Source organism: Bos mutus, chromosome 7 (assembly GCF_027580195.1).
Source record: "Bos mutus isolate GX-2022 chromosome 7, NWIPB_WYAK_1.1, whole genome shotgun sequence".
NCBI classification, from domain to species: Eukaryota; Metazoa; Chordata; class Mammalia; order Artiodactyla; family Bovidae; genus Bos; species Bos mutus.
This window is the reverse complement of record NC_091623.1, coordinates 60,156,998-60,170,657: the sequence shown is the minus strand read 5'-3', so window position 1 is coordinate 60,170,657 and position 13,660 is coordinate 60,156,998. Positions and strand designations below refer to the sequence as shown.

Genomic DNA, 13,660 nt, shown 5'->3' with positions numbered 1-13,660 from the left:
CTCCCACTGGAGACCTCAGTTTCCCCATCGGTCCCAGGGGTGTCTGGGGGTCAGGCCCTCAGGCCCTCCTGGGCCGAGGCCATGGTCTGAGCCCCGAGTGGGCCCGGCTGGCCAGCCATGGGCTCACTTACTGTGTCGCTCTCGCCGTCGGAGGCAGGCTGGGCCTGCGTGCTATAGTGAAGCGGGGAGTACACCCAGCTCCTCTCATCGGTGGGCTGCAGGGCGGGTGGGCGGGCGGGCGGCACGTGCAGGAGGGGCGCAGAAGAAGAGCAGGGTGCGAGGAGGCGCGAGAGGCAACAGGGAAGAAGGAAGGAAGAAACAGAAATAAAAGAGGGGGACCCCCAACGTGGGACGAGTGGGCGGCTCAGCCCCCGTGCCCTCTCCCTGACAGGACCTGCCCCAACCTGGACGGCCCTTGGGCCTGGTGGGGTGGGGGCCGGGCCTCCGGGGCTGAGTGGCCAGAGCGTGGCAAGGGGCGGGGTGGGCAGCGGGAAGCGGCGCGTGGGTCAAGGCAGAGCTGGCACAGCAGGAAGGGGTGGCGGGCGGGGCTCCGTTTGCTCTGCTGTCCGCCCACCCCGGCCCCCTAACCTCTGCCCTAGCCTGGCAGCACCCCAGCTTCAGGCCTGCCTACCACTGGGGACTGCCAGCTGGAGCAGCACCCTGGGGACCCACGGCAGGGGGTCCTGGGTGGTAGGGGCACAGGGTGGAGCCCATTTCCTGCCCCAGTACACACAGACCTGCTCTGGGACCGAGGCAGGTGCCCCCCAGACAGCAAGCAGCAGAGGCCTCTCTGCCCCATGCCTGGAGCACAGGGATGCCTTCCTGGGGAGGGGCACAGGCAGAGTGGGGACTGGCCACCAAGGGGCCCCTGGGCCTGGCAGGGGCAGGCTGATCTTTCTCCAGCCATGTCTGGGCAGAGGTCCCAGGCGGGGCTCAACTAGGGGAGGACGTATACTTCCCCAGCCCCCCTTGCCCTTCCTGGGTCTGCTCTTAGCACCAGAACCCTCTTGGGCCTGGCAGCTCCTGTGGGGCTCCCCCAGCCACCTTCTTGTCTTTCCTCTTTCCCCCCACTGCATGCCAGCCTTCAACACCCCACAGCCTGTTACTTCCACCCCAGCCAGAGCACACACCTGTCCTAGCCACGCCCCCCTGGCTGTCCTATGGCCCCTGAACCCACCATGGCCCCTCAGACCCAACCCTCCTTGGGCTGCTTGGGAGAATCATCAGCAACCAGCCTCTGCCCTCCTGCCCCTCGGGGTCCACCTGTTCCAGGTACCCACACAGCCCCTGCCTCTACACCTGCCGCACCAGACTTTCTCCACAGCTCACAGGCCACGATGGTACCCATGTGGACCCAGAGGCCCAAGAAGCCTGTGTCCCCATGTGGGCGGGTTCCCACAAAGGCACCCAGAGCCAGGGCAGCAGGGTGAGGCCCCAGAGCAGGCCTTGCTCGTGCTTCAGGGGGTTACAGAGCCATAAAACCCATGTCTGGCCACTTGGGAGCCCAAGGCGCAGGTCCAGGCCTGTCTGTGGCCACAGCAGGTGCTGACGCTGGCTTGGTGGCAGTGCTGGGCTCAGAATATGGGTGACACAGGGGTCCCCAGGAACCCTGTGATGAGCTGGCCCTGGGTGACCCACAGAAGTCGAGTCCAGGGCATGCCTGCCCCGCACAGCAGACCGTAGGGTCCAGCCTTCCTCCTGCCACTCCTTTGCCTCCCTCTCCACCCATCGGCCCCAAGTATCTGATTCTGTGGTGCCCCCAGCGAAGACAGCCCTTCCTCTTCCACCTCCCCACACCCCAGGCACATCTCAGAGCCCAATTGACCCCTTCCAGATGGCCTTTGCCACTGGCTCCCATCCCCATGGCCCTTGGGCACCATGTGTCCCCAGCTCTGGGACCATCTCTGGCGTGCAGTGTCCCCGGCTGGACCGAGCGTGGAGGGGATCTCCCTTTTCAGGCTTGCTCGGCAGTGCACGACAGCCAGCGACACTCACAGGGACCACTGACAGGGCTGGAGTGTGGCCTCTGAGGAGCCTCACCTTGAGAACACAAAGTCTCGCTTCAGATCTTTGCCCTGTTCTGCCCGTTGAGTGCTGTGTGCCTCTGGGAGGTCAGCTGGCCTCTCTGGGACCCCATTTACTGCTCACGATGACAATAACGAGCACTAACAATGCCACTGCCACACAACATCCCCACAGCATCCCAGATACGCCGGTGGATAAGTGTTTATTAGACATACGCCTCAAGTTTGGGACCTAGATTTCGTCTACACTATGTGCTTGTGGGCTACCTGCGGAGCCAAGGTCTGTTTCTCCATCTGTGAAATAGGTACAGAGACACCAACTCCTCTCTCCTGTAATTAAGAGCTTGGCTTTGTGGTCCTTCCGCTGACCACAGGGAGCGAGGTCACCCCCTTCAGGGGACAGACGCTCTGGGAGTGCTGTTGGCAGCAAAATCTGAACAAGTGGGAGCTGTCCATGTGACACGTCCCTGACCCAGGAGTGCTGGGACGAGGGGCAGGGGTGTCTGGGGGCTGGGGGTCAGATGCCGACCCTGCCATGGCCAGGCTGTCCCTGGGAGCCCCAGCAGTGTGCCCGCAGGTGCCATGACGCCCAATTCAGCGGGGAGTACACGTCCCGACAGGACGCCCACAGCCCAGCGTCCCACGCGGGCCAGTGTGGCCGACCTCAGCCGCAGCGATGTTTTCCCCATGTCCCTTCTTGGAGGAAGAGGGACCAGGACTTGTGGCTCCCTGCTGCCCAGGGCGCGGGGTGGGGCCTGGCTCCCTGGAGGCCTGCCGTGGTCACTTACAGTCCCTGAGGAGCTCAGCGTCACGGCCCGCAGTCGGCGATGCCGGGGAGAGTAAATCCAGTACCTCCCATCGGTGAACTGGGCGGGCCGGGCGGGCGGGGGAGGAAGCAAACAGAGGACAGGATGAAGTGACAGGACGAGGCCACGGGAGTCTGGCGGGCGGGCAGGCAGGGAGGGCAGCAGGTGGGGCAGGTTGGCTGACGGCCAAGCGGGAACAGGGGGTGGGCGTCCCACTGGCTGTCTTCTCCGCTGCGTGCCGGGCCTGGCTGCAAATCCGGGTTTCACGCCCCCGACTCCTGACAGGACATGGCCCCTGGGGCCGCCTCACACACAGATCCAGAGAACGGGAAAGATCAGCCCAGTGGGGTGGGGCAGGGGACACAGGGGGCGCTCGGTGCCCTGCAGGCCAGGCAGCGTTGGCGTGGGGACTGAGAGCAGGGGGCTGTTACGAAGCAGCGATGTCAGCAGGGCAGCCAGGCTCACCCAAACAGCCCCGAGGCCCAGCACCGGGCAAGGGCAGGGTTGTGGGTCAAAGGTGAGAGTGAAAGTCTGAGAAGAGGACAGCAGGCAGGGCTGGGGTTTGGCCCTCTCTGCTGTAATTAGGACCATCTGATCCCAGAGCGGGACATCCTGGGGAGACAGCTCAGGACCCGCTGTTAGGGGTGGGGCGGTCACTGGACTGGGCTTTGCGGGCTCCCAGGCCCCCCAGGACCCACTTAATCCAGGTTCCTGCCTGCCTGTGGGAGGTGTGAGGGGGAGGAGATGGCCAGCTCTGGAGGGAGGTCCCAGGTACCCAGGGGAGGGCCTCCTCCTGCTCTGACAGATCCCACCTTGTCCAGGAGCAGCTGTGTGTCCTCGTCCCATGAGGTTGGCATCGTGGAGCCCACCTGCCCCTCGCCTCGGTGCCCCGGCCTCCCTAAGCATGGAGTCTGCCCGCCGTACCCACCACCCGGTCAGAGAGAAGGTGTGTGTCATGCAGCCCCACGGTCAGCCTGGGCCTCCCTTCGGGCCAGGGGGCTGAGCGCTCCGGGACTCCAGACACCTCCCCAGGCCCCGCTGGGCTCAGGGCCAGACGTGGTCACGAGGCTGGGGAGGATGGGCAGGGCGCTGCCACATCACCTGAGAGTGAGCGAGCCAGGCACATGGACCTGCGTGTGAAAAGGTGAGCACACACTCGTGCCTGTGCCTGAGTGCACCTGCAGGTGTGCACGAGCGCCTTGAGTGTGCGACGAGTCAGTGGGAGCGTGTGAGGGAGTGGTGTGCCCGTGTGTGAATGCAGGTGGACATGAGCATACGTGGGTTTGTACGGGCACACCTACACACATGTAAGCACAGGTGAGCGCGGATGGTCAAGGGTCCGGCGACAGGAGGAAGCCCTGGGGGACTTACAAAGTAGATGTCCGTGGCGGGCGCGTCCTCCTCGTCCGAGGCCTGGCTGGCGGGCTCGGAGGCCTGGCTGGCGGGCTCGGAGGCCTGGCTGGCGGTTTCCGCTTCGACAGCGGCAGAGGCACAGGCTGGGGACACCCCCTCCCTGGGGACACGGGCAGGACATGGGAGTCCTGGGGGGGCTCTGGAAAGCATGCATCTCCCCGCACCGCAGCCTGGACCCTCCCCACTCCCTCCATCCCTCATGGAGACCATAGATGCAGGAAGTTCAGTGGCAGGGATGGGTTCTGCCTGACACATTCTGGTTCCCCCACATAACAAAACACCCCAAGCACTGTTGCTGCCAAGGGAACCAAGAACCCGGCTCCGAGCAGGTGGCCTGGCCCCTCCACTCAGGGGCATGCCTGTGGGCAAATCCCTGCCTCACCGCTCACTCGTTGGGCAACCATTAGGACTACATTCTTTCTCAGGGCCTCAGTTTCCTCACCTGTAAAGTGGGGACACATACCCACCCTGAGGGGCCAGAACCTTTTGCTCCTCTTTCTGGAGCACTTCCTAGGTGCCAGGCCTGTTTGAGGGCCTGCTGTCCTGTGTCGCTGCTATTTATTTGCTCAGTTGCGTCTGACTCTCTTGGGACCCCATGGACTGTAGCCCACAGGCTCCTCTGTACATGGGATTTCCCAGGCAAGAATACTGGAGTGGGGTCCATTTCCTTCTCCAGGGCATCTTCCAGACCCAGGTATCGAACTCACGCCTCCTACATTGGCAGATGGGTTCTTTACCACTGAGCCACCAGAGAAGCCCCTGTCCCGTGTTACAGATGAGGAAACTGAGGCATAGAGTGAAGGTGGGGAATGTGCCAGAGGCCATGGCTGGCGGCCACGCAATTAGTGAGAAATTTCACTTCTCGGATGAGGAGCTCAAAACCTAATAAAGTTAGAAATAAGTACCAAAAAGGTAAACAGAAAGTCTTAAACACGAGAGAAATGCCTCAGTCCAGGGTCTCGCCCTCAGCGCTGCTGACAGTGGGCAGGTCATTCTCTGTGGGGGCAGTCCTGGGCACAGTGGGGTGTAGGGCAGCCTCCCTGGCCCCCACTGTGATGCCAGCAAACCCCCGAGTCATGACCACCGGAGATGTCCCCAGACATCACCCACTGTCCTCTGAGGGCAGAATCACCCTCAGGTTGTTGAAAGCCACTATCTTAATTTAAAGAGAAAATTAAAAAAAAAAAAAGAAAATTACTACCCATTTGTACCTGAGCCAATATAAAAGAACTGGTTCGTGTCAAACCCATGGCACATGGCAATAGCAGCACTCAGAGGAAAACACATAGCCTTAAGGGCCTCATTGTTAAAGAAAAGAAGGAACTAACTCAACCTACACTGGAAAACAGAAACAAGTGAAAAACAAGCCAGAAGCAGCTAGAAAGAACACATTACTGGTGAGTTACAGTGAATGAGATAAAAACAGAACACAACAGGGGACCAAACGTGGCTTTGGTCCCCCATGAAAACCCATGAAAACCTCGTAGGTTACTGTCGTGCAAGCCCCGGCAAAACTAAGAGGAAGCAGAGAGGAAATGTGGCAGGAAAAGTGACCTCAGAGGTCAGGGCAGCTCTGCGTCCTGGAGGAGGAAACCCTTCCCAGAGTGAAGGACCCACACTATTCCCGGCTTTCCGCACTCCCTTCCCAAGCTGGAAGCCCCAGCCCCACCCCTAGCTTGTGTACTACTTTTCCCAGTCCGCCTTCGGCCAGCTGGCTACATGGCCACGCTTGGCCAATGGGACCAGAGCAGAACCTGAGACCAAGAACTAGTCAGTCGACCGTGGGGCCCACTCACCCTGCATCCTCCTCCTTGGGGACCACAATCTCCACGCTGCACGCGGGCTCCACCTGCACTGTGATCTGTTGCAGGTCTTCCTCCGCGTGCGTCTCCTCCTGGGGCCTGGAAGCAAAGGGAAGCTGAGCCTCAGTTTCCCTCCTCACCCCCTTCCGCCCTGGAAGCGCCTGCTGAGCTCCAGGCCAGTGTCAGTTTCCAGTCCCAGTAAGAAGCTTGGAGCTCCAGGAGGTGCTATCTCTGGGCGCCATCTGACCAGGGCCCTGAGCTGGCCCAGCTCACATCTGGTCCCTGGCCGTTCTGCCCACCTGGGGCTGCAAGGGGCCAGTGACTGACCATCCACCTGGGGCTAGCCTGTGACTCTGGCACCAGCTGGGGCATAATGAGTACATGGGGGGGTCTGGATCCTTCCCACCCCCTGGGGCAGCTAAGCACCGGCCTGGGGCCTGCACTAGGGGGCTGGGGTGGTTCTGGAGTTCCAGGCCTAGATCCCTGATGTAGGTGGGTCAGAACATGCCAGCAACCGGGTGTGCAGATGGCACACCTCCCTGGATGGCAATACCGGAGAGCAAACGGGTGGCTGACGTCAGAGCAGGTAGCTGGACGGAGGGTGACGCACATGATTTTTTTTCCAACTGGCAGAAATCACTGCCCCCCAAAAACCAATTACAGAGAACAACCCCTCTCCACTCCAGTCCTGTTACAAGATCAGACACCTGGGAACAACCCACATGTGCAGGAGGGCAAGTCACAGCCTGTCAGAGGAAGGGGACCAGCACCTACTCCACCTGCTCACAGAGGTGACCTGCCGCCAGCAGGTGACAGAGCAAAGGGCAGGGCGGCGCCCAGAGGCACGCTGGTTGAAAGGAGAGGGCGAGACAGGCCCAAATGTGTGTCTCTTTGTATATTCATAAATGTCTCTGGCAAGAGACAAAAAAATCCGTCCGCTGGTTACTCCCAGAGAGGGGAGCAGGCATGGGACAGGCATTTCTGTTTTTCCTTTTGTATTTCTACAAATATTACTAAGAAAGGGAGAAAGAAGAACCAACAGGCAAGTGCGGGAGATGAGTCCTCTGGGTACCGAGGTGGAAGACAGATTCCAAGTGACCCGAGATTCTCTCCGCTTCTAGAGCCTGACTTGAATCTGTGCTCAGAATGGTGTGGTCAGAGAGAAAGGGCTCTGGTGGGGAAGGCAGAGGAGGGATGGGGGCAGGGAGTGTAGGGGAGAGGGGAGAAGAGACAAGACAGAAGGGAGAGGGCTGGGGTTTCATCTCACCGGCCATCCTGTCCCGAGGACTGTGTGCGCCGCCTGCAGAGAGACCGCAAACACGTGGAAAAAGTGGGGTAAGGGCCCTCCCAATCAATGTTCTGCCCACCCTACGACCCCGCCCATCCCGCGGCCCAGGGACATGGTCAGGTCCACTTACCGGTACCGCGGCTGCTCCGATGACTCTGAGGGGGACCGCTCTGGGATGGAGAGGGACGTGGAGGACAGGGTCGTGGCGATGGAGGCGGTGGTGGCCTCCTCAAAAGACGGCGGCGTGCAGGGCAAGAGGTCCGGCCGGCCTAGGGGGAGGAGCAAGTGGCCACCTGTGCAAGCCAGGCACCCAGGGCTGCTCCTGGCAGGCCTCTGAGCTCTACCTGCAACTTGGCTCACCCCCAGCTACCCAAGTCCTCTCTCTCAGCCACCACCTCACACTGTTGTCCCCGCCAGCCTCAGGAGGAGAAATATGCTCCAATTTCCCCCTGGCCTCGGCCTTCCAGTACCTATCCCCTGCTCTCAATTAAAAACTCCCCTCAGGGTCCTGCTCCACTGGCCTCTGCCCCGCTCTGCTCCAGCCACACACACTTCTTGCTGTTCCCCAGACACCCACAGGCTAGGCCCTGTCCTGCCCCCTGGGCCTTTGCACAGGCAATGTCTCCCTTCCTTGATGCTCCCCCCACCACGCCCGCCCCTCCCTGTCTGGAATCTCTGACCCAGGAGATGGAAGGGACCTTCCTGAACACCAGACTGACCCCATTAAGCACTTCATCCCCCCAGGTCTCCATGCATCTCTGACATAATGGGAGCCTGTCACCTGAGGATAGGGAGTGGGGGGTGAATTCTGTGCGCAGCTCTCATTGTGGCTCTTCCAGGGGCCCAGTCCCAGCTGTTCCCCACTTCTCAGCTGCAGATCTTGGGCTGAGGGGGGTGACTGTGACCCAGCCCCTCCCATCCAGGTTGGGGCCGGCACAGGGCCCTCCCCTTCTCAGGCCCCTCGTCTCCCAGCCACCTGCTCACCCTCGTCCTCCAGTGTGGGGTAGCTGCGGGCCCCCCGCAGGTCGTACTGTGCATCCTCCCGCTCGCTGGGGATCTGGCTGGCCGAGAAGGCGGCCGTGGGTCCCAGGGGCTTGACGGCCAGCAAGGCACCACGGCCCTTCTTGGACGGTGAGGACTTCAGGGCTGTGGAGGGAGGGCGGCTGGTGCTGGGGAGCCTGAGCCCCGCAGCAGCACCCAGACAGGGCCCCACAGACCCCAGAGCTTCTTCTGTACCAAAGCCTGGCTGCCCCACTGCCCCACCTCCAGCCTGTCTGCCAACACCCTTCGCTCTTGCTCTCGATAGGGGAAGCCTGCCCTACATTCCAGCTGGCTTGCCTGCAGGGGCAGGGTCAGGGTGCAGGAGCCCAGGTGCCCTGTCCTGCCCACTGGCAGAGATGGGATCCCAGGGACCCAGAACTCCCACTCTAGCCCCTTGGAAACAGCAGTAGGATCAGCAGCTGCCAATGTTTACTTAGCATTTTGGGGCCTCAGCCCACCCAACTCTCAGACACAGAAGCCAAGGGCCTGGTTCCCATCCAGGCTGCATGGCTTTGGGGCCCCTGCATCCTGATTTGAACCAATGGGTCAAAGGTGGCAGGAAAACCCTGACACACCTTCCACACCACCCTGGCTCCACCAAGGCCTGTCACCAGCCTCTCCCGCGCCTCCGGTGACCACTGCCCCACATACGGTGGCGGCTCAGTTTGCCTCACACAGCCATCCAGTCCCAGAGGCCGGGGGCTCCCTGGGTTCCCTGCCCTATGCACGTCCCTGAGGGGCCACCCAGCTGCCCTGTTCCCTGGACCAAGTCCCTGACTGCATCCTAGGGCTGGTGAGCGGAGGACCAGGACCCTGGGTTTACCCTGCTCTTGACCTCCCACCCTTCTCCCCCTGCACCCTGACCCAGAGGGCCCGGGCACTCACAGGAGTTCTTCCGGAAAACCGTGTTGCTCATGAACTTGAAGAAGCGCTCGGCATAGAAGCTGGGCCGGTGGACGGAGACTGTGTCCTGGGAAGGGAAGGGGGGCCTGAGGGCAGGCAGGGGATGAGGCCTGGGGGGGCCCATGGGAGTCCCTGTGTCAGGGCTGCTGTGTCACCTTGGTGGGGATGGGACCCCAGGAACTGATAGTGGTGGCAGAGACAGGGAGGCAGAGAGATGGTTTTGTGGTAATGGTGTCCGTATTTTTAATTGTTGACCCTCATGAATAAAATGGCTATTCAGGTAACTGAATAAACATCAAAATCAAGAAACTAGAAAGAACCTCTGGAGCCGGGGGGTAGAAGGTGCAGCTGACCCTGCTACAAAGGAAGGCTTTGTCCTGGGGGCAGGCAGACCCGGCTCCTGCACTCATGGTGGGGTGGCCCTGGCCATGCACTGCTCGTCGGTGCCCCGGGATGGACCCGAGGCTGCTGCGCAGGCCAGGACGCAGGGCTGGGATGCCCCTGAGGCAGGGAGCCTGGCACACAGTTGGGGCGCCATACTGCAGGGCCCCTGGGCGCACACCCTGGCTGTCCCTGGATCCAGTCTGCTCACTTGCTACGGCACTGTCTCCCCAGCACTGCTGATCGCAGGCCGGTCGTTCTCTGGGGGTCCATCCTATACCCTAGGGTGGGGCCAGCATCCCTGGTCCCCGCCCACTAGATCCAGTGTGACCACCAGAGACGTTCTCAGACACTGCCTCGTGGCCTCCCCAGCTATAACGTAACAGAACGCATCTGGACACAGGGCCTCCTGTCCCGGCCTGCCCTGAGGCGGTCACATGGCCTCGGGGACTCGTGCTGGTTGATGGTGAGTGAGCAAAGACAGCAAAAGAGTCTCTCCGCCCTGGGAGGAAGAGCCCCTCTCTCTGGTTGGAGCCAAAATGGGGGCTGCCATCTACGCCAGGTGCCAAGGGCAATACCTGGGGTGTACAGGGACACGCAGGAAGAAGCTGGCCCCCAGGAACTGTGGCGCCACCATACCAGTCTCAGGGTTCACACACCCGGATGGTTACTTTTTCTGGCCATGGTGCATGCATGGCAAGCGGGATCTTAGTTCCCCAACCAGGGACCACACTTGCGCCCCCCATGATGGGAGCTTGGAGTCTTAACCACTGGACTGTTGGGGAAGCCCCTGGATGGTTACTTTGATGTTTGGGCCCCTCTGGAGCTGACCTCGATCTTCTGACAGGGTCACGATCCCTCCATCTGCTTTCCCCTCTGCTGTGGGTTCACCGCACAGAAGGGTTTCCCGCCGGCCCCACCCAGGGGGGAACATTCTGAAAGCTCCCCAGACCCTCAAAACACTCCGGGGTGTAGTGGGGGAGGTTGTTGGGACCTTGGGTTTTGCAGACTGCTCACACACAGACAGCCCTTAGCATTCAAGTAAGAACTGGCCTGTGGGGGGCACAGGGGGAGAGGCCTCTGCCTGAGGGTCCACAGCCGGACTAGGGCCACAGGTGGACAGTTTAACCCCAGCAATTGGTCCTCACAGTATTTTACACTTTGAAGTAATTCACTGCAAGGGTTTACGGGTGAGCTGTGCTCACAGGAAGACACAAATTTCCAACTTTTTTTGAACAACTGAGCCCATTTGTGTAAGCAGGCCCAATCTGCAGGGTCAGCGGGGTCAGAGCTGTGCAGTGCTGCCCCTGGGGTGCAGCTGGGGCCCAAGACCCCCTCCATATCACACACTTTCAGAATGTTCTCTGCCTGACTGGCCCCTGACTTTCCCAGCCTGTCCTCACTTCTAACTCACTTGGGGCCCCTAGTCCCCTCCCTCGGGAAGCCTGTATGCTAAGCCTGTACCCTCACAGATGGCTCGGGCCCCTGGTTGGGGGGTCCCATGGCTGCCTCACTGCCTTGTCTTGGCCCTGATCCCCTGGCCTGTGACCGTGGCTCCAAAAAAGTGGACGTGTCCCTCGGCTCTTTAGCACCCAGGTCTGGCCCAGGATGATAGTCAGGATGTTTGTGGATGGACAGACAGAATGAACAAGTGGAAGATGCTCACCCCATCGTGGACGAGAGCCTTCCAGGTGTGTTCCAGCTTCTTGATGAACCTGCGGAGGAGAAAACGCCCAGAACATCAGCCACACTTCCACGTCCGGGGGAGGTCTCTTCTAGGTGCGCTCATCCCAGGGGACACAGGTGGTCTCCAGGGACCTGTGTGATCATCATGACTGGGAATGTTCTTGGCATCAAGGGGGCAGAGGAGCCCTGCTCGAGAGGAACCAGGCCACCTGCTGTATCAGTCAGAGACCACCCCGCTTTTTCCGGCCCCCTTGACCCCTCCCCACTGGCTGGCTGCTCCCATCGCTGCTGCTCTGCAGGAGGAAGTGGAAAGGCTGCGGTGCATGGCCCTCCATGGGGGACGGAGCCCGCCCTTCCTCTCTACCATGGCCCAGGCTGAGCGGGTCTCCTCCCTGCTGGAGGGAGCGCCCAATGCCCCAGCCAGGCCCCCATACCACACCTGGGCTGGGGAGCAGGTTGCTGCTTCCAGGCAGCTCCCCCAGACGCCTCTGGGCTGCAGGGGGAAGGATATCCTCCTCGACACACACCCCTGCCCTAGGATGGGCTCTGGCCGCCCGCCCTGGGCTGTGCCCACCTTACCCTACCCGGGTCTCCATGGAAACCCTCACCCACTGCTCGGAAAGCTGCCTGCTCTGCTCCACACTGGGAGGGAGACCCCAGCAGGAGATGGGGCAGCCCAGTCTTGGCACACAGCAGGGCCCACAGTCAGCCAGTGACACTCCACCCTCTACCCTGCCCTGTGCCAGCCCTGACCTGTCCCTGACCAGGCTCTCACTGGGGACTGGGAAAGTCGGGCCAGGGGCATGCACCCACCCCGGCAGGACAGGGGGCGAGGACCCACCTGTAGGACTGCAGGATGTCGATGATTCCAATGTGCAGAAGCAAACGCTCTCCTCGACCATTCACAGCGGGGATCCCCCCCATCCTGAGGAGAGGGGTCAAGACTGTCAGCACCCATGGAGCCAGCCCAGGGATGAGCCCTGTCTGTCAGGAGCACAGGCTGGAGGTAGCCTAGAGCCCCAAGCCAGGGGCACCTGCTCTGGGACTTAGGGGCACTGAGATAGAGGGATGAGCAGGCAGGAGTGATGGAACCCAGGGCTTGAGGATCCACACGCTCCCTGTAGGTGGCCACCTGGCTGGACCCTCGGAGAGGGACCTGACACCTGGGAAGCCCGCCACAAAGAAGGATCGAGTGGCCTTCTTGGCCCGCTCACTGAGTCAACACTGCAGGCCAGAGGCTGCCAAAGGGTCCAGGCTATGAGACTCAAGTGCACGCATACCCACACATGCACACGCGGAGCTTGCACACACACACAGGTGCATGCACACCCACACGTGCACACGCAGAGCTTGCACACTCACACACACACATAGGTGCATGCATGAGCACATACACACCCAGGCAAGGCTGGGCTTTGGGCGCAGGCTGGGGAGTTAAAGCTGCTGCAGCCCCAGGCCAAGCCCGCCCGTGCAGTTAGTGGGGCCCACAAGGCAGCAGCTTCCTGCACGCCCAGGCCCCCTACAGGCTCTGCCAGCTGCACTCCACACAGCGCTCACCTTCACACCTGCCGTCTCGCCTGGCCGGGCACCAACCCTACAAACGCCAGACGGCTGAGCTCTGGGCCCACTCAGGTTCCCCCCACTCATCCCAGGCAGGCCCTTCAGCTGATGGCCCAGTTTGGTGGCCAAGCTTTAGCCTGTCCCCCAGCTGCCTGTGCACCCTGATGGCTACCACCCCCTGTAAGGACTGGACAAGGTCTGGACATGGTGGGTCGAGCCAGCTCCCAAATGGTTTGTGCATGGTGATACAGGGTCAATTGTGACACCTGTCTACAGCAGTGGTTCCCATGGGGGGGTGACTGTCCCCGGGGACACTGGTGCTCTGTGGAGACAGCTGTGGTTGTCACGACCAGGGTCAGGAATGTTGATCCACCCCTCACAGTGCCCAGGACACCCAAAGAGTGACCGGGGCCTGCATGGGGTGGGAGTAGGGATGCCCTGTGAGTCTGTGCCTGAGCCCCGAGGGCAGGACCAGGTCGGCTGTTTGGTGGAGAGGTGGGGGGCGGTGGTCAGGGGGCACACTCTCCTCTGGACCCTCTGACCTGGCTGCTCCCACAGCCACCTGGCATCACTAGGCAAGGAACGTTGTCAGCCCCTGCACCCCCCTCCCCAGGGTCCTGGGCAGGGACTTGCTGTGAAAAGGGTCTCTCATCCCCAGCCCTTTCCACCTTCTCTTGGCTGCCTTCCAACACCTTTCCAGCTTTGCTGCCTATGGTGAGGCTTTAACTCTCCTAGGTCCAGGGCGGGGGTACCTGT

General features: G+C 61.4%; 1 protein-coding gene across 6 annotated transcripts in view; it reads right to left on the bottom strand.

Moving 5' to 3' along the window:
- PIP5K1C (phosphatidylinositol-4-phosphate 5-kinase type 1 gamma) overlaps positions 1-13,660 on the bottom strand; it is a 50,175-nt gene that overhangs the window by 2,953 nt on the left and 33,562 nt on the right. For 2 of the 6 annotated variants that reach the window (XM_070373923.1, XM_070373924.1), the window contains exons 9-17: positions 12,186-12,269; positions 11,325-11,373; positions 9,260-9,344; positions 8,318-8,479; positions 7,464-7,602; positions 7,313-7,345; positions 6,040-6,144; positions 4,202-4,343; positions 222-2,890 (exon numbers count right to left, since the gene is read on the bottom strand). In XM_070373923.1, the coding sequence (XP_070230024.1) occupies positions 2,417-2,890; positions 4,202-4,343; positions 6,040-6,144; positions 7,313-7,345; positions 7,464-7,602; positions 8,318-8,479; positions 9,260-9,344; positions 11,325-11,373; positions 12,186-12,269 (1,273 nt within the window). In that variant the 3' untranslated portion in view covers positions 222-2,416. The other 4 variants (XM_070373925.1, XM_005895947.3, XM_070373926.1 and 1 more) reach the window with 4 other exon arrangements.